The following is a 23368-nucleotide window of genomic DNA, read 5'->3' as shown; positions in this document are numbered from 1 at the left end:
GAAATTCCCATCCGTGAATGACCCAACCATTACTTCGCCACGGTTCTGCAACCACAGCCTTGAGACTTCAAAAGAAAAAAAGAATGGCTATAAAGCTTGCTTGTTTCATTTGCTTTTGCTCTTATTTTAATGTGCTTTTTAAAGTCAACAACGGTCATCTTCACATGTTAACACACGCATCTCATGAAAACCACAAAAAAAAGAAAAGAAAAAAAAGAAACCAACTTCATTCATCTTTTACGGCCTGCAACCATTCTGAGGAAGGCTGGAAGACTGCAGAATGTTCTAATCCAACTTAGTGGTATTTTAATTTAATTGCCACCCTGGCTTCATTAGTGGCTCATGTGGTGTGCTGTCTAAGTAATTTTCAGTCTCTTAATCAAACCATAATTGGACTAATGATTTTTTGAATATTTTAATCCAATCTCTCCCAGTCCCCACCCACTAATTATCTATTTTAAATTTACGTGAATTCATAATCTAAACCTGTTCATTAAAATATTAAAGGGCATTGATGATGGTGACCGGAAGGACCCTGACTCACTGAGTGAGTGAATAGCAGGGAAAAGTTTCTTAAGCAACACTGCACTCGAATGACCCTTCAGCAGCTGATGCTGACCTGTCCACCGACGTCATCTCATCTCCCCACATTTTCTCCATTTTTTATTCATCCAATCACCGTCCACTGACTGTGCATGGGATCCCACCCGGAACCGCCACTTCATCTCCAGCCTCATGTTTTAGCCACGTGTCGGTCTTGAATATTGTGGTCAACAACTGGCCCATATTTTTCCACGTTTTACTTTCCGGAATTTCCATTGTTTCGTCGCTGTCTTTTCATGGAGACCAATCAAAGGCTGCCACGTTCGTACTTTGACCTGTGAGAGCGATCAGCTGTGTGAATGCGGGCCTTATTAATGAGTCCGTGCTCCGTGGGTCTGCCCCGCCAGATTACAATCGTACGGGCACAGTCGGCTCTCCTCGCTTGACTGCAAACATTGCACTTCCTTCCATGCAATCGTATGAGTGTTTAATACGGGAAAAGGATCGTATATGCACACAGCTTCTCTCACGTGAGTTGCACGTGTGTTACTTACCTATGTTTTTCGAAATATGCGTGTCCTCGGTTGCAAAAATAATATATTAAAAAAATTTACAAATTAAATCTCCTACCAAAATAAGTCGTGATTTTGAGTTGAACATTTGAATTTTTTTTCTTCAATAAAACCGTCGGTGACTATATATAAGACTTTTTCATGTTGTGATTAATATGCAAAATGACTTGAACATTTGAATTTTTTTTTTTCAATAAAACCGTCGGTGACTATAAGACTTTTTCATGTTGTGATTAATATGCAAAAAGTTATATATATATATATATATATATATGACTTTTTCATGTTTACATGATAAAAGATTGAGTGTATATTATTACATACAATCATCGACTATGATTTTTTGATCATTTAAAAAAAAAATCAAAATTATGATTATCAATTATGGTTTTATAATATAGATATGCATATGAATGAGACATATTACTTTGAGAATAAAATTAATTTTGTTTTAAAGAAATCATTTTTGTCCAAAAACACTGTACCCAAATAAGTAAGAATTTTTTTTCTTAATGAATTTACAAAAACATTCCAAAGCCGTTTTTGTTCATTATCAAAACAATTATACTAAATAGTGTATTAATAAAAAAATAAAGGGTTTTTTTTTTTATATTTTAAATTCTATATTTTAAGAAGTGAAAAAACAAATTTAATTGGATTGGTATTTTAAGTTTAAAATTCTAAGTCTTTTCATTCCATTTTAATCCCATTTTGAAAGGGAAAAAATGGAAAAAAATATTTTTGTTGTCTTAAGTAATTTTTCAATCATATCTTATACAAGTGCATAATTGGTTTTAAATTTTTCACAAAGTAACAAAATAATATTATGTTCTTCATTATGAGGGTATAAAGCGTGGTAGAGAAGATAAATACTTGCCAGAAAGTACATGACATATCACTAAATGGAAGACTAAATTCAAGATGTGACTAAAAGTCTTTTCTTTTTTTTTTTTGTCCCCAAAAGTTTTGGTCGTTTGTAAAGGCTGTTTTGAGATGACATTTTGTTGTTGGCAAATGTCATGATTTTGAAATGGTAATTACAAAAATTTTGATTGAAGAGGAAAAATGTTTGTATATGAGATAAAATAATAAAATATAGCTTTTATGATAAGATTTTAATCTTTTAAACCTGCACAAAATGGGGAATTGTTGAGATTGGGAAAGAAAAATTATGCTATATTTTGAAGTGAAAGCAAGGATTGGTGTGGTTAGAAAGGAATGGGATGGTGAAATGGTGATGGGATATGCCCAGAAAGAGTTGGTGGGTAGACACCTAAAGCCAATTCCGAGGAAGGAAGGGACAAGAAAGAGAAAACTTGAATGGAAAAAGACTAAAGAGACATGAAAGTGGGGTCGCACGAGACTGGGGCGGTTAGCAGCGCTGCAGCAGCAGCGGCTGAGTGAGTGAGGGTGTGGTGAGAAGGTGGCTGGCTGGCTGGCGAATGCAGTGTCCTATCCCACTTTGCCCCTTTGCAGGCCCACCCACACCCCACTCCAAAAGCCCTTATAATAATAATAATAATAATAATAATAATATTAATACAATATACAAAAGGCAAGTTACCACTTACCATTGCAGAGGGGTTACAGTGAACAAGAAGGCAGCCCAGCCCAATTCCACCTCAACACTCCTCTTTCTTCCCCATAAATACGGCCCTTCCCTTCCTCTCAGTCTCCACGCTCTACTCTCAACTTCTCCCACCTTCACCTACCTTCTCCTGAACCCCCCTAGCTCTTCTCTTTGCCTAGTGTTTTTCTGCTATAACATTTATGACTAAGGACGTTGAGGTTGCGGAGCATGGGTCCTTCTCCGCCAAGGACTATCATGACCCGCCGCCGGCGCCGCTGTTCGACTCAGTTGAGCTCACTAAGTGGTCCTTCTACAGGGCTCTGATTGCGGAGTTCATTGCCACGCTGCTCTTCCTTTACATTACGGTGCTGACAGTCATCGGCTACAAGAGCCAGACTGCCGGGGGTGACCCATGCGGTGGTGTTGGCATTCTGGGCATTGCTTGGTCTTTTGGTGGCATGATCTTTATCCTTGTTTACTGCACTGCCGGCATTTCTGGTCAGTTTTCTCTCTTCTGGGTTGTTCTTTTTTCTTTTGTTTTCATGCACTCTTTTTGATTCTCGAGAACAAAAAAAAAAAAAAGAAAAGAAAAAAAAACCCTGAAAACATCAGTTAGAAAACTGGTTTTCTTTCTCTCTTTTTCCCTCTTTGTCTTTCTCTTTCAAGGATTCATTTATTGTTATGACCATTTCTTTGTGAAGTTAAAAAAAAAAGGGAAAGAAAGAAAGGATCTGTTAGAACTTCATAGCTTTTTTTCCTTTCTTTCCTTTCTTTCTTTTTGGTCCTTTTTTTCCCTTGATAAATAATTCTGCTGGAAAGGTTCACTTGAAGGAGGTAGTTGATGGAGTTGACGTTTGGTTTCTGAGAAATAATTGGAAAATAGTGTTGGCTTTGTTTCCTAAAGTGTAAAAAGCTTCAACTCAACTATTGGCCGGAGTTGCCTTACCCCTTCCTTTGGGCCCCAAACCGAAAAATAAGCATAAATTTTTTACTTCTGTTATCCTTTTTCTAGTTTTCCTTCTCACCAAACAGATGGTATGGGTCTCTTTCTCCGATCGTGATGGAGAACCTTCTCTTAAAAAAACTACTTTTTCAATCAGCTTTATGTAATTTCCTTCCCACCCAGAAAGTTTTGATTCTTTTCATGCTAAAAATTTAGAATAAATGAGATGAAATTGATTTACTCTTTCCCCTTTCTCATGGTTTTTCCTTAAATCAAAAGATTCATCTTAATGTAAATGGCATGGCGCAAGGTAGCACATGCTGACCGATAGTTCTGTAAAATGCGCAGGGGGACACATTAACCCGGCGGTGACCTTTGGGCTGTTCCTGGCCCGGAAGGTGTCGCTGATCCGAGCAATATTGTACATGGTGGCTCAGTGTCTTGGAGCCATTTGCGGTGTGGGTCTCGTCAAAGCCTTCCAATCTGCTTACTATGATCGCTACGGGGGCGGTGCCAACGAGCTCTCCACCGGCTACAGCAAAGGCACCGGCTTGGGCGCTGAGATCATTGGAACTTTTGTCCTTGTCTACACCGTCTTCTCTGCAACTGACCCCAAGAGGAGTGCCAGAGACTCCCATGTTCCTGTGAGTTGAATTTTTTTTTTCCTCCAATTTTTGTTTACAATCAAAATTGGTGTGAATGATTATTGTTAGAATCTTGAGTAGATATTATTAAGTAATGTTTGTGCCCTTATTCATAGAAAAAGGGACAGGAGAGATGTTCTTGAGTTAGAAAAAATGTGGCTGAGGCGTTGGGCGGCTTAATTCTTAGCATGATGGGAGGATGTGTGGATGTGGTTGAGGGAGGCACTGTTGATGGACATGGGTAGTTTTTGTTTTGTTGCCAAAAGGTGGCTTTTACTTTAAACACATTATTTTTTTTCCTTCATGAAGGGTCCAGTGCTTTGCTGTATTCTGAGTCTGTGGTCTGTGCCTGTATTTTAGTGATGTGCTTTTAACGTCAAGTGTGGGGGCCCTGTAACGGCTATACCCACAAAAAAGTCCAAAAACACTTGATAGGCTGAGTCTGGCATGTTTAAACCACCCCCACTATCCTATTCAATCCACTTGAATCCTGATTTTGTCTTGTATTTTTGTGAAAATAAGGCACTAGATTCAACTCTTGCTTGGGATATGGAGCATTATTTTTTTCTGTTTCTTTTTCCTAGTTGAGCTGATTATGTTGGTGTTAGTTGAAAAAGGGGGTATTAGACTAATCTAAAACTGGGTCTTTGTGATTTTCTGCATTTGCTAATGGTGTAAGGAAAATATTGATGTATGTTTGTATTCTGGGCTATTTTGGATTTAAGGTTCTGGCACCTCTTCCAATTGGGTTTGCCGTGTTCATGGTTCACTTGGCCACTATTCCTATCACTGGCACCGGTATCAACCCTGCCAGGAGTTTGGGGGCTGCTGTTATCTACAACAATGAGAAGGCCTGGGATGACCAGGTTAGTATATTCCCCTCCCCCATGGCTACCTATTATCACTGTCAATCTATCACCATGATGGGTGTCTAATGTATTTTCCTTTTTCCTTTTTGGGTTGCAGTGGATCTTTTGGGTTGGACCCTTCATTGGTGCAGCCATTGCAGCCTTCTACCACCAGTTCATATTGAGAGCTGGAGCTGTCAAGGCTCTTGGGTCATTCAGGAGCACCACTCATGTATGATTTGCAGAGCCATTTTGATACCTTCTTCCACTGTTTTTGGGGGTGAAGAAAAAGAATTTGGAAGGAGGAGAAGTGATCGGAATTGGAAGAATAATTATGGAGGTTGTTATTGATATGTATGAGGGCATGAAATTGTAGATACCATCTCTATGGAAATAGGAAGCTTTTTGTATTCCTCCCTTAAGCACTTTTCTTTTAATCCACTTCATGCTTATCTTTTCCTAGTTTTCTCTTTCATTGTTTGCTTATGCTTGAACAAAATTCTGTGTTGTGGCTTTGTCTTGTTGGAAGTAAAGGGCTTTATTTTGTTTTTTTTTTTATTTATTTCCTGCTATTTCATTTACAATTTCATCACAAAATCTCTCCTCAGCCAACTCCATCCACTGCCGTAGATTCTAGTCTAACTTCAACTGCTTCCCTTTCTTTGCTTTTCTCAGATACCCACTGTGGCCATTATGGAGCATAATTAAATTGTCTGACTTAGAATTTAGCAGTTACCATAGAAGGTGAATTACTTCTGCATTATTAGAAGAGGACAGAAAAATGAACCTCTTCTGAATTTGCTTGCATTATTGGAGAGCACTGGAAGATGAAGTTGCCAAAAATTCAATACAAAGATGAGCAAAGTAAAATTTATGTGGGGTTGGTTGAGCCACAAAATTCAACCCTTTGTCCCTAGTCCACAGGGCATTCATTTTTTCTTATTGGGGCAAGTGGGCAACTTTCTTCTCCCCCTCTTCAATATACCAAACCAAATTCATCCTCTCTCTGCAAAATTCCAAATCCAATTTCCTCTCTGTACTGCTGCCATGGTAATAATCCAATCCAAATTTCCAAAGCATGGACTCTTTCTAACCATGTCCTTGCGAATCTCGCTCAGATATTTCCTCTTGTCTCTTTGTAGCCACTAGTTCAAATATTAGTTGTTATTTTCCTGGTTTTTTTTTAATTTTTTTTTTCAAGTTTGGACCATTTAACATACATTCTCCTGTTCAAAAATAACTTTTTCTTTGATCAAATGATATCAAATTTGGACACCCTTTAGAATATTTGTTCATTCTAGTCTTTTATCTCCTCTTCTAAATAGGGTTTAGTGAAATTTTCCTATTCTAGATACTAATACCAAGAAATTAAGGTTGAAGAAAATTACAAAATGCAGGCCAATGAAATTGAATTTTGAATCAAAACAACTTTTTTGGTCAAATAATATCAAATTGAACACTCCCTTTCCATTCTAGTACTCTGTGGCCACTGGCCACATGGACATTGTGGTATGTTCTTGCTTATGTACATCAAAATCATGCTCAATGACATGACCAACCTTATCCTAGTCTGCCTTGATTACTCTTTAGAAATTTTGGTTTAAGCTTTAAGAGTAGGTACTGCCAAACCCTAGGGGCGATGCACTTTTGGCTTTAGACCCCATTGGCTTTGGGAGGGTGGGTTGCTGTTGCTTCTTTGTCAAGAAAATAAAATCCAAGGCAATCTTCACATGGATTCTGCCAATATTTGGAATTTTTTTGCCATTTTAAGGCAACAAAATTTTGAAAAAAAATAAAAATGAAAAAACACTTTTAAAGTGATGGCCATGAGGCAAGGATTAACCTAGAAAAATCCATCCCAACTCCCAAGTAGGTGAATGAGTCCAAACATGAGATGGACCACTGCCTAAAAAGTAGCACATAGTTCATGTGACTTGTGCATGTTACTCTCTGATCATCCTGCCAGATGGTAGCAGGGCGTTTACCATCAAAATATCCACTCATTTTAATCATATATGGAAAGAAAGGGAGAAATGAACCCACAAAAGAAGCTTTCAATGGCTGGGACAAACAGAATGGATGCTCATTTGGAAAACAGGATGCAAACATCTGAGAAAAAAATGTGAAAAATGGCTGAGGACAACCCATAAGAAAGTGAAAGTTTCAGTTTTTGTATGGCATGAATGGTTCTCAGTCCTGAGTCCTCAGACCTCAGACCTCACCCAGTGCCAATATATGTCAGTCACTGCTGCTATCCCATTTGTTCACTGATGGACTCCTTCATTATCTGTGATCAGCACATGCATCTCCCCTCCCAATTTTTGTCATTTTCCATTTTCTAGCCTAGCTCAGAGGAGTTCACCATGTGGTAGAGCTCCATAAGAAAATGCTAGTCCTCTCAGGGATGAATTTTGAAAATGGTGTTCAGCAGTTTGGATACAGAACAGATTTTTCTTTGGAGTGGAGATCAATGGAGAGTTAATTATGGGGAATTGAATATAAAACAAGCTCAGCCCAATCTCTCAAAATTCCCTTATCCCCTATTCAAAGTGTAACTATCAGAAAAACCAAACATTGCCTTATTGAAAATAAGTCCTTTGTTACATGCCAACCAAGGCATTGTTGAATTACACACGCAAGATACTAAGTAGATTTCAAGGCACTCATTACCTCCACTTCCCTTGTAAACCATTATCACTCCACTTCTAAAGCTTAAAGAAATGACAATTTGAAAGTAACTGACAGCATACCTTTGCGGCTTTGCCTACTCCTCATGTTACATCTCCAGTCATTTGGCCCTGGTGTTGTGTTAATACAATTGCCTTTCCGGGTTCAGGATTGAAGGGTGTGTATATGTACACAAAATGCTTTTCTGATCACAGCACCTAATCCTAGACCCTTTTTTTTCTTTGAAACTGCCAGTCACTCACCAGTTTACCAGACATCATTTTTCCAATTAGAATAAGCAATGGTAGAAGCACTTTTAATCATGTTGCCCACAGCATTGGTAACACAATACTTCATACTCAAGCAACAACCGCTTCCTCAGGCCTAATAAAGGGGACTCAATGACAATGAACAATCGTCCAAGTACCATATCCATTCACTCTCATCAAGATGGCACCTATTACCACCCTCTTCCTCCTCTTCCTCTCATCTCTTTCTCTTCTCACAACCACCCACCTGATTCCGGTGCTGGGCGTTGGTTTCAGGTATCAAGACCCCATGGAGCTTGGCATCTGGCATCCAGATATGCTAACCCTTTTATGATTCCATGCATGTTGCGAGTCTATTCACTAGAGGGGTTTGTTGGCATGAAAGGAATTACCATACATACACATAATGAGTTGCAGTGAGAACTCTAGGCCTTGTTCTTGGGATTGATTGTTGGTTGTGATATTTAGCCAATGTTTGAGGTGATGAATGTAAATGGTTTGAATCATGGGCTTCCTCACTTCATCTTGTTTTCTTTCCTGGATTTTGATTACTCTTTTGTAGGTGATTGCATACATATACACAAATCACAACTCATACAGAAACTTCCTTCATCTAAAAGTAAAATAATAAGGAGGAAACATAGCAAAAGGGATTTTCCAGAGAAAAAGAAATTGTAAGTGCAGAGCTTTACAGTTTATTACCTTTGTTATGGACCTGTAAAACTGGCCGAGTAGTTTAAGCCCAGTTTCTGTGGCGTGGACCATTCTGGGACCCACAAACCCAGAAAGGTTGGAACTCCAAAATTGATTCGGCCCAGGCCCAGCCCAGACAGCTTTACACCTCGCTTACGCCAACGTAGTAAGCAAGTCAAATTTTAAAGGATTAATGGATGAAAAAGGATCAAAAACATCCAAATTTGTAAAACTAACCTTCCCAATTTTTGAACTTAAAGAGTAACTCATTTTTGATATAAATACCCTTCAACATTTTTATTATTTACATGTATGTTTTAAAAAAAATGGTTACTTTTGCAAGAAAAATACGAGGGCACTTTTGTTAAAATAGGTATTTTTTAGGTTGAAAAAGGTGAAGGCTTAATTTTTCAAATCGGAAAAGATTTCATTCCTTTTAGTCGCTCTCAATTTTAAATTTACACTCAACAGTTCCATCGGAACAGAGGACGTTAAGACGACGTCGTTAGCTAATCCTCTCCTCGTTGGAAGTCTGGGCGAACTCACAGCAACCTTAGAACCCTAACAAGGTCTGATTTCTGTAGTTATTAGTGGGTTTTTTTTTTTTTTTTTGGTATAGGAAGAGAGAGATGCATCTATGGCCATCCTTGAGGATCAGAGAGTCGTTCAAGTTTGATTACCTTAAGAAACTGGAATGGAACCTCAAAAGAATGGAAAACGAGTCTCCAACTAATAAGAAGAAACTTCTGAATACTGAAGAAGGAGGCTCTAACGATGTGAGTGCTCCGATTGAACAGCATGGAACTCTTGCCTGTTGCAGAGACCTCCTGATCATTCTTTCTTGCTGTTACTGTTGTTTCTGCTGTGGAGGTAACCCCACTTCCTCTGTTTGTGCTTTTTTTTTTTTTTGGTGGTTTTGTTGGATTTTTCTTTTTTCTCAGATGGGGTTTCCTTATATTTGGTTTTTATTTGTGTGTATGTTTTTGGTTGATTTTGATGCTTTGTAAGGGGAGGTTGAGGAAGAGATACAATTGTAAAAATCCTGAGCTCTTTAACTAGTTATTTATAGGTGGTATGAATATTTGGTAGTTTTAAACTTTAGTGGGAGGACCAAATTTGATGATGTTTCTTGAGGAGAATAATAGCAGCAGCAAATTGAAACGTTGTTAGTACTTTATTGAAGAAGTCACTGCCTGCCAGAAGGTCAATTATAACTGGAGATGGATTAAAGTGGTTGTTGATAGTACAGGACCATTCTAGGCTGGCATGATACTAATGGGAAAACTGACCTTTTAATTATAGAATTAGAGAATAACAGCCTCTATGAGGAGTAAAAAGTTGGCCTTGGAAGGTTGGTTTTGAGTTGGGCTTGCTCAAATTAATGCAAGTTGGTGAATTTGGTTTGCAAGATGTGAAAAAAATCCATATGTGGAAATGTGATCAATTGTTGACAGAGAGAGGTGGACATACAGAATTTTCCTTTGTTGCCCAAAATTATGTGTGAGGATATATTTTAATTTGCAAATTAATTGCCAAATGTTTTGGTGGTAGTTTAACATAATCTGGATCAGTGAATTTACTGACAAACGTATACGACAAGGAAAATAAGGGTGTAAAGATGAGGAGAAAAAGAAGTTCTCTTGTTGGTCGTGTCATTTACTAATGTTGCAGAATAGAATCTGGTTGTTATATGGAGCAATCTAGCTTCCACAGTATATTTATGTGCCTACAAAGTATTTATGCAGCCATTAAATAGACAAATAGTTAAATTCTAAACCCATTGAATGCTAGTTAATGAACTGCAGCACACTGGGATGACCAAATAGCGTACTTTTGGCAATCATCTGCCTTCTTGTTTACATTACTTGTTTGGTTTTCCTTATTAACTTTGGAACTTGTAAATTTTTGCCTCATATAACACCATCTGTATTGTACCTACAGATTTTTTGGGTGTCTGCGCTATGCAGCATTTTGGATATACAAATTTTGTATTGGTTTTTTAGGATGAGAGAGAATCTTAAACGGGAGCCAAGGAGATGGCTGTCCTTGTCAGAGAAGAAAATTGTTATCAAATTTATGTCCCACTGAGCAGATAGAAGAGAGGGGCTGAGTGGGATATTAGAAGTTCAAGGAGAAATTTTAATATCCAGAAGATCCATTCATCAGGTATGGAGATGATTTCCAAAATTAATTGCCTTAAGGAGCTTGAGAGAGAAGGCCCTATAAGTATCTAACTTTCCTAGATCTATGGGATTGTAGAGGATTGATTTCAGAAGCATTCCTGATTGGATTTTGCAAAATTTTGTGTTAAGCTGAAAACTTTCCAGTTTCCTTAGGCTGCACTTTGTTGGGATGAGAGTACTGGTTTGCAAGTGCAATTCCATGAAGCCTTCTTTTTTGTATCTTCCCCTAAATTTATGTTGACGATTTCAGTTTTCATGGGGAACAGAATATATTCTCTTTTCCCCAAGGCATGGAAAATTCAAATTTGCTAAAGATAGAGAAATAGGAACCTGCAGGATAAATAAGATAGATGTTTCTTATTTTCAAATAAGAAGAAAATTACTGATTAAAATTTACAATTTTGCTTAAGTTATTTGTACAATGTCAAGAGATTGTGGTTTGCTTGCTTGAGGCATGGTATACTTGTGGATGATCTGAATGGTAGTCCTTAACAAAAGTTTGAAGTTGTGGGAGATGAAGGATGTGACAGTGGTTGTGAAGGATTCTCAGTATGGATAATTTTGTTGCTTTAAGGCTGTGAATCTTGAAAAGATTATTTATATTTAGTAGAGTAAGGGGTTAAACTAAAATTGTGATAGAGAACTGATATATGAATTCAGCCACCAATCGATCTAATGGATGGAATTCAAGTGAAATGCTGGTCATGGATTGTATTGATCCTGAAGGAGGTGGAGATTTTGGTACTGAGGCATGGTTTCAAAGAATGTTGGTGTCTGTGTTGGTGTATTTATTAATCCTCTCAGTTGCCAATACATGATTCCCCAAAAGGCTGCTGACCTTGCTACTGGCACTTCATCAGCTAGGAATTAATCCACTTTGGAATGAGGTAACAGTTGATACAGGCATTCATATCTTCTGTTGGCAAGAGTTGATGGTTTAGATTATGCCTTCCTGGATGATGTCCTTTCTATTTTTAGTTTCAGAAAGTTTTTGGATGTAGAGTTCTAATGTTTTGCATCTCTTATATATTATTTTATTAAAAGCCATAATATTGAGAGAAAAATCAAATGATGGGCAGGTATATGTATTTAAGTTTCCACAAAGCCTAACTAGCTTCGTGCTAATCCTGATTATATTTGAAGATACCATAACTTTTCACATCTATGGAAGAATTAGTTTCTGGATTTGAGAGGTTCTATTTTGTAGGGCAGACAATTTTTTTTGTTTGTTAAAATGCATCAATTTTCTTTTTTGATTTATATTTTTAAACATTTTGCAATTTTTGGATTCTAAATTCTCTGTCACCATTGTTGTAGTACAAAAAAAATATTATCTTACAGAAAAGATACATGATTAAATTGGGTTTTGCTTGAAATGAATCTCAGTTTTCCATGTGAAATGTCATGAAGACTTGAGTTTTCTAACAGTTGCCAGTTGGGTGTTAAGTTCTTGTACATTTTTCTGTATATGGATTATAGGTTTCTACACAGTACTATAAGGCTTTGCTTGTGCAGCTTTTTGAGTGGCTAAAAGCCATTTGAGACTGTTTAAAGAGCTTTACGATTATTTGATTACTTGTTAAAGAATTTTTGAAGTGGCTTAAAGCTCTTTTCAGTAAAGTTTTGAAGTGAGATCCTTCTGCATAAGAGCTTAAAAGAAGAGGTTTCAGAAGTTAAAACTTTGTTAAGTAGAAAAACAGACCTTGTTGGAAGCTAGAGCTGCATCAAACGTGCTTTAATTAGTCTATAATTGGGTTCCCTTGGATGGGATTGACATTGCTAAAATGTCTTTTGTTTTAATTATTCATGCTCATGTTTTCATCTTTTAGTCATGCATGCCTGTATGATTTTTAACAAGCATTTTCAAGCTGAATAATGGATTGGGTTGTCCTCAGTATCAAAATTAATGAAGATTCTGCATTTGACATATTGAGGGCATTGAAATTTGAAATTGCTAGTCATGCATGCTGATAACATTCTTCCTACCTATTTTCAGCTTGTGTTGATGAAGAATAGAACTGATACTGTACTTGTTTTGGGAAGGACTATGGGGCGTGGTAAAAGCCATCCTTGTGCAAACAAGATTTACAGAGTAAATAACAGAGACCATACATAGTTAAGTTAAATAAACTCCATAATATTCTCATCATGTTCGGTTCTCTTCTTCTTCTTCTTCTTCTTCTTCTTCTTGGATCAAGCTCAACTTGCCTGTTCAAGCATGTCTCATTTCTTTGTAGTTAGAGAACTTTTTCTTGTGCTCAATCAATCCAGTTTGTAAATCAGTTCATTGCTTTGTTAAAAGTTCTTTCCTCAAGCTGGGGTCCCCTCAGCCTTGGGTGGTTTACGAAAGAGCCTAAAAATGAAGCTTGAGCTTAGTTGATTAGCTGATATGAAGATGTTGATCCATTTACAGTCCTGGTTCATTTCACTCTCTTCTACAAATGTTTGATTGAAGAGAGTTTAGCTTCTTCAATGCTGACAAAACTGTCAAATCTCCCCACATCCCTCCCTGCCACAGCATTATTGAGCATGGCCGTGGGGCCTTTTTTTCCTCATCATCTGTGAAGCCATCCGGAACATATCATAACAGGGGCCATATCTAGATTTTGCAGTGGTGTTCTGTGGCTGTTTGGCAGCGTTTTGGGAAATAGGTCTCAAAAAATCATTTTTGAGAATAATTTTTAAAAATAGTTTAAAATTATTTTTAAGTACAAAATTTTATTTGAAAATTCAAATATGAAAATTACTTTTTTTCAACTTATTCTGCAGTAAAAAAAAAAAAAAAGGTATTTAGACAGAAACAATTATTTATCTAATTGCACAAGATGTTTATTTGTTTAAGTGCATTTTGCAACAATTTCTAGAGTGGAGGCATTAGTTTGTGTTAGTGCTTGATGATATTATTCTGTTCATTCTATTTGTTTATGTCTTACTTTCCTTTGAAGACTCAAAATTGTTGTTTGATCAATCTAGGATGACACTAATAAGTCTAAAAAGGTTCGAGAAATGATAATTTGATTAAAATGTAGCATAAAGTGGACTTTAGGTCTTTTAATTGAACTAAAATGTTTTCTTTTAATTACTTATATTTTAAACTAGTTGAGTGCTGAAGACTATGTTTGGTTTTCGAAAAATATTAGGGAAAGACAAAAATATTTTCTGAAAGACAAAAATATTAAAGAAAATGATTTTCTCGTATTTGATTTTCTTATAAAAATTATAAAAGAAAGTTAAGGTTTTCATATAAAATCATCGTATCTTATACTATTAATTTCTCTTCATGTTATATAATTCTCAAAGAGAAATTATGTGGTAGGAAGATAATGGTGTGGTTGTAAATGCGAGCCGTTGGGTTTGGTAATCGGTAAAGCCAACGGACAGACAGATTCATTCATAAATGTAAAGGACACGTTCAGCTTACACCTGACAGCCCTTTCTCTAGTCGCCTTCTACCCATTCACTGTAAGCGCTCGAACATTCATCGAAGCCTCTTGCACGCGTTTACGTACGCAATTGAAAGTGATGCCACGACGGAGCAAGAAGCCCATTACAAATTGTAGTACAATTTTATTCCAAAGCTAGCGTTTTTGCAGTGGACTTATGTATGTCAGTGTGAGTCTAAAATTAGGTTTCAATTTTGATGGCCTAATCTATGATCAACTCATCTTACCAGCTATTTGTAGTTCCACCAAATAAATAAATAAATAAATATTTTTTCTTTCTAGCAAGAATAAAAATATTCATAATATCAAGTATATTCATTATATCCATAATTTAGATGAATCGGTATCAAAAGAAGAAATGCAGATATTTAACAATTTTGTTGTGCAAATGTCGTATAAAATTAAATTAAATATTATTCTATAATCATAGAAACTCTATTTCATGATATCAATATTATTATATTAATTTATTAAAAAAGTAATTGAATATATTATTTTTTTCATTTATCAAAGTTGATAAAAATGTTTCATATTTTTAATTAATTTTGTGATTTTTAAAATTTTTTTATATAAATTCTTATGATCAATATCCATATTTCCATAAAATATTTCTATCAAAATTGATATTTTCATGATTGCTTTCAAACACCCTTCTTTTTTTTACAATTCTTATTAAACATAATAATACAAAATGTAAATTTAGTTAAAAATGATCATTTTTATTTATGAACTATGTTTTTTGAATTTTAATTGGAGGTGGATCATAATTAGAAAAATAGTATCGACCTTCTCGCCTTGATTATTAAATAATAATGTGTAATGAAATCTAAAATATTGGATAAAAGTATAAACAAATAGGACTATGATGATACAAATTGAAAGTACTATGTGGCAAATTTAGAATCTACACATATCACACTATATGATTGGTTGTTCATCTTCAGTATGTCAACAAAATAGTATTCCCGACTTTAGGAGGGACCAATAAATTTAATTGAGAGAATTATGTTTTGAGGCCAAAATTTGGAAAAAGAAAAAAGAATATGCCCTAAATTTGATTTATTTTGGCATAGAAGTCCAATTTTATTTATTTATTTATTTTTTAAATCCCTCCATGTGCTCACAAATAATAACTCCTAAGAGTACCTTATGAGCTACTTGACAAATCCATGTAAGTTACAAACCTTAAAACAAATAATTAAATAACAACTTTCAAATTCCTTGCTAAAAATGAAAAAAAAAAAACAATTTTGTTAAAGAAAATAGTTTATGTAACATTTAAGTAAATCTTCTTGATTATTTTTTTGTTTAATTAGTGTACTTTTCAATTCATGGACTTTTGAATTAATTGAAAAAAAATAGAAAATTATTTTTTTTATACAATTTGTTTGTAGAATATAATTTTAATTCATTTTCGATAGATATTTATTTGTTATCTAATGAAAAATACATTTTTTTTTCAATTATTGAAATTTCAAATTAATTGATCCATCAATATTTAAAATAAAAAATAAAAAATTGGCATATCCATAAATTGACTAATTTGACTTAATTTTTCTTTTTTTTTGGATTTGTCAAATAATTTATCGGACTGGATTAAGTGTCTTATTTATTTCCACTGAATAATCTAAGTCTCAAATTCATTTTAATTCGTAGATCATTAGGAATTTTTTAAAAGATTTTTATCTCTTAGAGTTGTGACATATTATTTTGATATGTACTGTCATCTCACTATCATGCACTAGCTTACACTTTTCAGTCAATTAAGTGGTTCAATAACTTAAATCCATAACACCTATAAAAATAAGTTGGATATTAATAAATTCACAATCATAATTATGTTAAATATTTTGAAATAATCTTTTACATGCTATACTAATTTTAAGTTCATATATCATTCACTTATTACACAATTATCAAAATGTTGTACATTATTCACTTGGAATACTATTAGAAAAGTTCATCCAACATCAAGAATTTATACATCATTTAAGACCTTGTTTGGCTATTCAAAGGGTTCATATGTCATTCATAAATCATTCACCTCTTACATGGTTTTTGAAAAGTATTCCAAAAAGATAAAAAAAGTAAAGAAAATAATTTTCGTATATTTAATTTCACCATAGAAAATATGAAAGAAAAGAAATATAATTATATTTAGTTAAAATCTTATGTACTTTAAAATTATTTAATCTTACATAGAAAATAAAAAATAAGTGAAATAAGTTCGAAATAACATATAAAAATAATTTATTGGTTTTAAATTCAATTTTTTTTTCTTTCATGGTTCTTTTTCTCTCTATTTTCTTTCATTTGCATTTTCCCTCAAATTTTTTAGGATCCAAGTATAGCCTTAAGAAAAAAAAAATTCAATATTTATTTGAAAAGGTCATTTATCAAGGATATTGGAAGATTGTCCCCCGATCTTAAGTTCTTTCAAATTCATCTCATTCCATGTATGTGATGAATTGGAACATCCACTTTGATAATTTTTATTATGTGGTATTGAATTAAAATGTGTGGTATAACTATCAACATTTTATTTTATCTTATGACATCAATCGTTAAATTGTCAATTATTCAACTTTACAAGAGCACAATGTTAGGACATACGAATCAGACAATAGAAATTATTGTAATTTTTTAATTTTTTGGAAGTACAAATACACTCTTTTTATTTCACAATATGTTTATTATTAACTTTTTGCTCAAAAAAACTTATTCAAAATACAATGTATGATTTTTTTTCTTTTGCTTTATGCATATTAAAACTAATAGCCTATAATGTATATTGTTGTGAAATGATACTCAAGAAACCGAAAAAACATCCACTATGATGACAAAATTATAACCTCTCTCTAAATTAAGATAAGAGAATATAAAAACTTACAAAAGAATGCAATCCCTTTTATTTTATGAATATTGTAGGGGGTGAAAGCCTCCTTTTATGGTATAAGGAAACTCCCCTTTTTTGTCTATTAACCAATGTGAAATGACTTCAATCTTAATAAACAACTTTTTGGGAAAATATTTTAAATGTTTTAAAGTATTTAAACCTTTGTTTAGGTGTTAAAATTAGGGTGAAGCTAGACATCTATCTTCGATTTGCCAATAAAATATATGAAGAAATATAGTAAAAATAAGGTGTGAGAGAGTAAATAATATTTAACTTTTTTAATTTAAAAAGATATATATATATATAGAAGTGGAAAAAAACTTGAGAAAGAAGTCATTGGACTTCATTCCTTATTTCTATTAATTACATACATACTTTAAGGAGAGGCAAAAACTTGAAAAAAACAAAGTGAAAAGTTAAAGATGGGAAGTGAAGTGTCATGACTAATAAATGTAAACTTGGAAAGGACAAAGTGAGAAGTTAAAGAGGGGAAGATGGGAAGCGAAGTGTCATGACTAATGAATGAGATGTTGTTGGAGCATGAGTGTGCCAACCATCATTTTGTCTAGTCATCGCTCATCTCATTTATTTGGCATTTAATAAGTTTTTCTATGATAGAGAGAATTCTACTTCAGGAAAGTTATGAAAAAAAGAGACAAATACATGATAAGAACAAATGGATCGCAATCATCTTATTGGTTTTTTTTTTTACATTTCATAAAATTTAAATTTTATAATATTTTTTAATCTTCAAAATTGTAAAGTTAAGATAAATAAGAGGAACTCACTACTTCTATAGTGTTAAAACTTTTTTTTTTTTAATTGATATGAAATATCATAATTACCTTCTCATGTAAACACAATCTTCTCATTATGTTACATGGGATTGCGGGGCAAATAGACATACACTTTACAAGCTAGAAAGACAAAGTTCCATATTAGGATTGACGATCGACTCTAATATTATTTGTAATAATTTACTCCATCTTATGTAAGTATTGTTTGTTTTAGGTCCAATAAGTTCTCACTACTTTAAAATGTGTCTACCCAATTAAGAAAAGTTTACTATATATATAGTGTAAAAAACTTTTTAGCCCATTTTATATGGGACATCACAATCACCCCTTATGCATACACAACGTTTTTGTTATGTCTAGTGAGATTGTGTGGCCACTCAAAATACTCAAAGCACTTTTTTTTGTGTGTAAATATTGTTCACCTATTCCTTTAATCGATGTGGAATATTATAATCATCATACCCACAATCATCTTTCTATGCAGACATAACATCTTTATTGTGTTTCATAGAATTACAAGCTCTAATAGATAAACATATTTTGTGAGGTTGGACGGATAAAGTCTCACTTTGGGTTGAAGACTAACTTTGATACCATTTATAATGATTTGCTCTCTCCTATGTATATATTATCCACTTTAGGCACAGGGAATCCTCATGACTTTAATATGCATCTACCTAAATAAGAGAATGTCACATATGTAGTGCAAAGAACTTCTTTTATCCAGATGAAATATCGCAATCACCTTTTATATAAGTACAATGCCCTCATTATGTGTTATAGGATTTCAGAGCCACTTGGAATGTTTAAAGCACTCACTTAAAGTCTCAAATTGATGAAGTATTTAACATTATATATTTTTTTTGATGGAGTATAACAAATAAATTAATCAACACATGCATTCATTATGTATATTGCTACTCTTAGAGAAATTATTTGTAATTTCCTAAATATAACATTAAACTTCAATTAGTGATGTTTGTAGGGAACATCATAGAATAACTTATGAATTATGACTGATAAAACAAAGGCTATGAATAATTAAGGAAAATACCCAAAAGGGGGGGTGAATTGGGTTTTTCAAAATCTTTTTCCACACAATAATATATGCACAAAATAAATAAAGGAAAGAGATAAAGGTAGAGAATTCAAACTCAGATTTATAGTGGTTCGGCACTCCCTTGCCTACGTCCACTCTCCTCAATCTCCTAACCGAGTAAGGGTTCCACTAACTTGAAGCTACAATCAAGCTTTCAATCGTCTTACACTTGGATTCCGGCTCCAATGGGCTCTTACACAATCTCTTCAAGATTTGTACCACTTGAAGGCTTTCACACTCAGTTTACACAAGGATGAAACTCTCAACCTAGCTTAATGAAGGCTCAAGTACAAGAGAAGGCTAGGATGAATTGCAAGAGTGCACTAAGAATATGCAATTGATGGTTTAATGCACTAAGAAAGAAGATGAGAGCTTTTTTGATCAAGAACAGGTAGGTAGGCTTTGAATGCAATTGTTCTCTCTGTCATAAATGAAGAGGAGCTCTCAATTTATAGGTTTCTAAGCTCGGGAGACAAAAACAACAGAAAGTAGCCTCGACCGGACGAGCAAAGGGTCGACCGGATCACTAGCCGTTGGAGCATTTAATGCATAGCAGGTTACCGTTGCCTCGACCGGACAAGGGGTGAGGCTCGACCGGGAAGAGGAAGCTACTGGGAGAGAGAGAAGGTTTTTGTGCCTCCCTCGACCGGACAAGGGAAACCGGTCGACCGGTTCCCCAACCGGTTGAGCCGGTTGGCCATAGCCTCGACCGGATGAGCCTTTTGGCCCTGAAAACCTATCCTTTTTGATTTCTTTCTTTTCCAATACTTAGGCAAGGTCTTTAGGAGAGTTAATATGTCAATTTTGAGTCAATTTGCCTAAGGTATATTTGATAAAACGCGGGTTTCAAAGAAAATCAAGTTTTAAAGAATAAACCGAGTTTTCTTAGATGCATGAAAATGTATGAACATCCTAAGTGCACTCATGCTATCATCTTACATTCATTTCCTATGATCACAAGTCTTCCAAATGGTCTTTATCCCGTATTCGTTTGGTCCCTGAGATTATACCTGAGATTCTTAACAATTTAAAACAATTAGTCACTTAACCACGGTTTGTTATCATCAAAACCTGATTAGAAGAACCCTTGGGCTAACAATGACATTTTTAAAGTTTGTTTTGAAGTTTTATTTTGTACAATAACTACATACACCATGGCTTACACAGGGAAACACTTTTTGCACAACTTTTTAATGTTGTTGTGATGATCCAAAACCATGACTAAATCATCAACATCTTCAATCACTTCATACAATTTTATAAGGAGACATTCCCAAGAAGAATCATTTTTAGAATCACAATTCTAAAACACAAAGGACATTTATGATTATTGTCATCCTTGCATGCTGCAACAAACAAAATTCATAACAATTTTGTCATTGAAAAAGTTTTATTGATTGAAATAACATGCCTTATTGATGTGTGAAACCCAAAAAGATAGACACCAAAAGCCATAAAAAATACTTAAATTAATTGTCATGGTTAATAATTATATTGATAACGATATCATGATTCTTTTGCTTTATATATAAGACCTAATTATAAGATGGTAAAACACAATAAAATCCCTTATTTAGTGATCCTCAAATAAAATTTAGAGCAAATTCTCTCTCTCTCTATGCCTCGTTATAGTTTATCCTAGGAGTGTAAAAATGCATGCTTTAATCAATTTTTTTTAAAAGAAAAGTTAAATCGAGTTGATATGGTTGATTTTTTGCTTGAATCAAAATCAAATTGACATTTCAATGATGAAAAAACTCAACTAAACCAAGCTTATTTGAGGTTGATTTGATTTAGTTCTATTGAAATGATCGGTTGGATACAAATTAATTTAAGCCTTAAGTTCAATTTGTTTTTAAAAGTAATTAAAACCAACTTTGATTTGACATTAAAAATACATTTAAAAATTATAACCCAAAATATAATGAGTACATTTAGAAATCAATGTGACCATAGTCTTCTAATAATAAATTAATTTAATAGAGTGTAATATAAAAAACTCATCAAACATTGAATAATTATAAACCACAAGAGATATTAGTCTCAAAATGTTGGTTTTTTTTTGGATTTTATTGATTAGGAGATAAAGAAACTGAAAACCAAACTGATTTGGTCAATTCTAATTAGCTTGGATTTATTGTTTTTTGATTTTCACTTAGACCTAGTTGATCCCCACCCTATACTTATTTCAAACGTTACAATGTGTTTTGATTGAGTTGATGACCAACCAAATATTTGCATGATGATGAGAAGGGGAGATACTGTCTTAGCTACATGCATATATTGAATAATATTTCCTTATTTCAAATAAATAAGAATTTCTTAATTTGATTGCACATGTAATGACATGGTTGAAGGTTTTAATGTTTAAAATTGAAACTTTACTTTCTAAGTAATCATGTATAACTCCTTTTTGCATTTCTTTCTTATTATAGCATATTTGGTGGTCTTTCATATGGTTATAACAAGTGACACTAGTATAACTCTTTCCTTATGTTTAATTTTCATTAATTTCATATTCTATGGTTGTCTTTTTTATTTAATTAATTTGGGTCATTTGGCCACTCTCAATAGGGTTAACATTCATCCCACCATCGTCATCATCCTTGTTAATGTTCAAGTCATTACTATCAAAACAATTAAGTGGATTATAATTTAATATTGTTTTGCTTTCATCATCAAAGTCACTTTGAGGTTTACTTGTATGTATGGATATAAGGTCTCCATCGATTTCTTTCTCAAACTCAAATTACGTATGATAATCAAAATTAATATGGATGATTGATTCATGCCCATTTATTCTCTTTTCTATTGTGATATTTAATAGAATTGGTAACCTATCATTTGTGTAATTTAAATGAATGAAAAATTTCACATCCCCATAATAACTTAGTTGTATGGGAGTTGGTATATTAACATTGAATACTTATTTCATTGAATAATGACACTATGTTGGATTTGCTTTTAGAATGTGACATATAAATCTTAAGAATTTTTCATAGGTCGTATTCTTCTTAATCCCATTATCCTTACCTTAACAACCTTCAAAGTGGTACATATTTTCATTTTGCACCCAATCTCTTTTGAAACATTATTTTCACTTTATTAATCATTCTAACAAAAAATGATTTGAATATTAGTACTGATAAACAATGTTAGACTTAATTGGTGTTAACATTCCTTGCAAGCAACTCAATATCATTGAATTGTCCATCAATATTTAAGCCATACTTAATTGTCCTTAAGTTTCATCTATAAAAAACTTGACACTTGTGACATTCAAATTTATAATGTTAAATATGAATATCACTTCAATTCATATAAATATCTTTTACAAGTAATTTCATTGAGTTTTAGTCTAAAATTTCATAATTTCCGTACAACCATAAGTGCTAAGAATAGCAACCTAACGTTGTTTCAGTTATCATTATTATTATTTTTTTACTTTTATTTAATCTTGTCATAGTTATATATATATATATATATATTTACTTTTGTTTGATCTTGTCATATATTTTTCTTCATGCTTTTTTAAAAGAGGATTGCAACTTATAAATGAGAGTACCATGAGGTGAGAGCATGGATGAAAATTTCCATAAATTTTGAAAAAATTTCGCCGAAATATCACGTTTTCGGTAGTCATGGAAACAAAATAGAGGATCGAAATGTTAGAGACCAGAAATATCCAAAAAAATTGACATTTTTCACCAAAATTTCGCCGAGATTTCAACATTTACCTATTAATCAGTGAAGCAAGGAAAATATAAATTTTTGTCGAAATTTTGGCAAAAAAAATTGCTACCAACTCCAGTCAAATGCGATCAAAACTCACCTTATTTTCTACGCAGTTGAGGAGTCCAAGTCACCTTATTTTAAGTGGTGTAATATATATTAACTTTTAAAATATCTTAAAGTATTTATATTAAAAGTTATCCTATAAAAAAATTATTAAAAGATAATTATTTTATAATCAAATAATTTTTTAATTAATTACCAAAAATATAAAAATTATTATGATAATTTTTTCATAGTATTTTAAATATTATTAATATACAAATTAAATATAAAAAAATTATACATATATCATCATTTATTTTATCCCATTTAATACAATTAAATTAAATTAAATGTATCATAATTTTAATATTAAATATATTTTAAAATTAGATATATTATAATATTATTATTGGATAATATTTGA

General features: G+C 33.4%; 1 protein-coding gene across 1 annotated transcript; it reads left to right on the top strand.

The window, feature by feature from the left end:
* The first annotated feature begins 2871 nt into the window (after positions 1–2871).
* Positions 2872–5582, top strand: PIP2;1 (aquaporin-like). Its single transcript, NM_001280993.1, is given in 4 exon segments — positions 2872–3183; positions 3977–4272; positions 4998–5138; positions 5239–5582. Coding segments are annotated over 4 exon segments (855 nt in total). The 5' UTR covers positions 2872–2885; the 3' UTR covers positions 5359–5582.
* Positions 5583–23368: the final 17786 nt, after the last annotated feature.

The sequence above is a fragment of the Vitis vinifera genome, chromosome 13 (genome assembly GCF_030704535.1).
Source record: "Vitis vinifera cultivar Pinot Noir 40024 chromosome 13, ASM3070453v1".
Lineage (NCBI taxonomy): Eukaryota > Viridiplantae > Streptophyta > Magnoliopsida > Vitales > Vitaceae > Vitis > Vitis vinifera.
The sequence above is the reverse complement of the archived record's forward strand: the minus strand, read 5'-3'. Positions and strand labels throughout refer to the sequence as shown.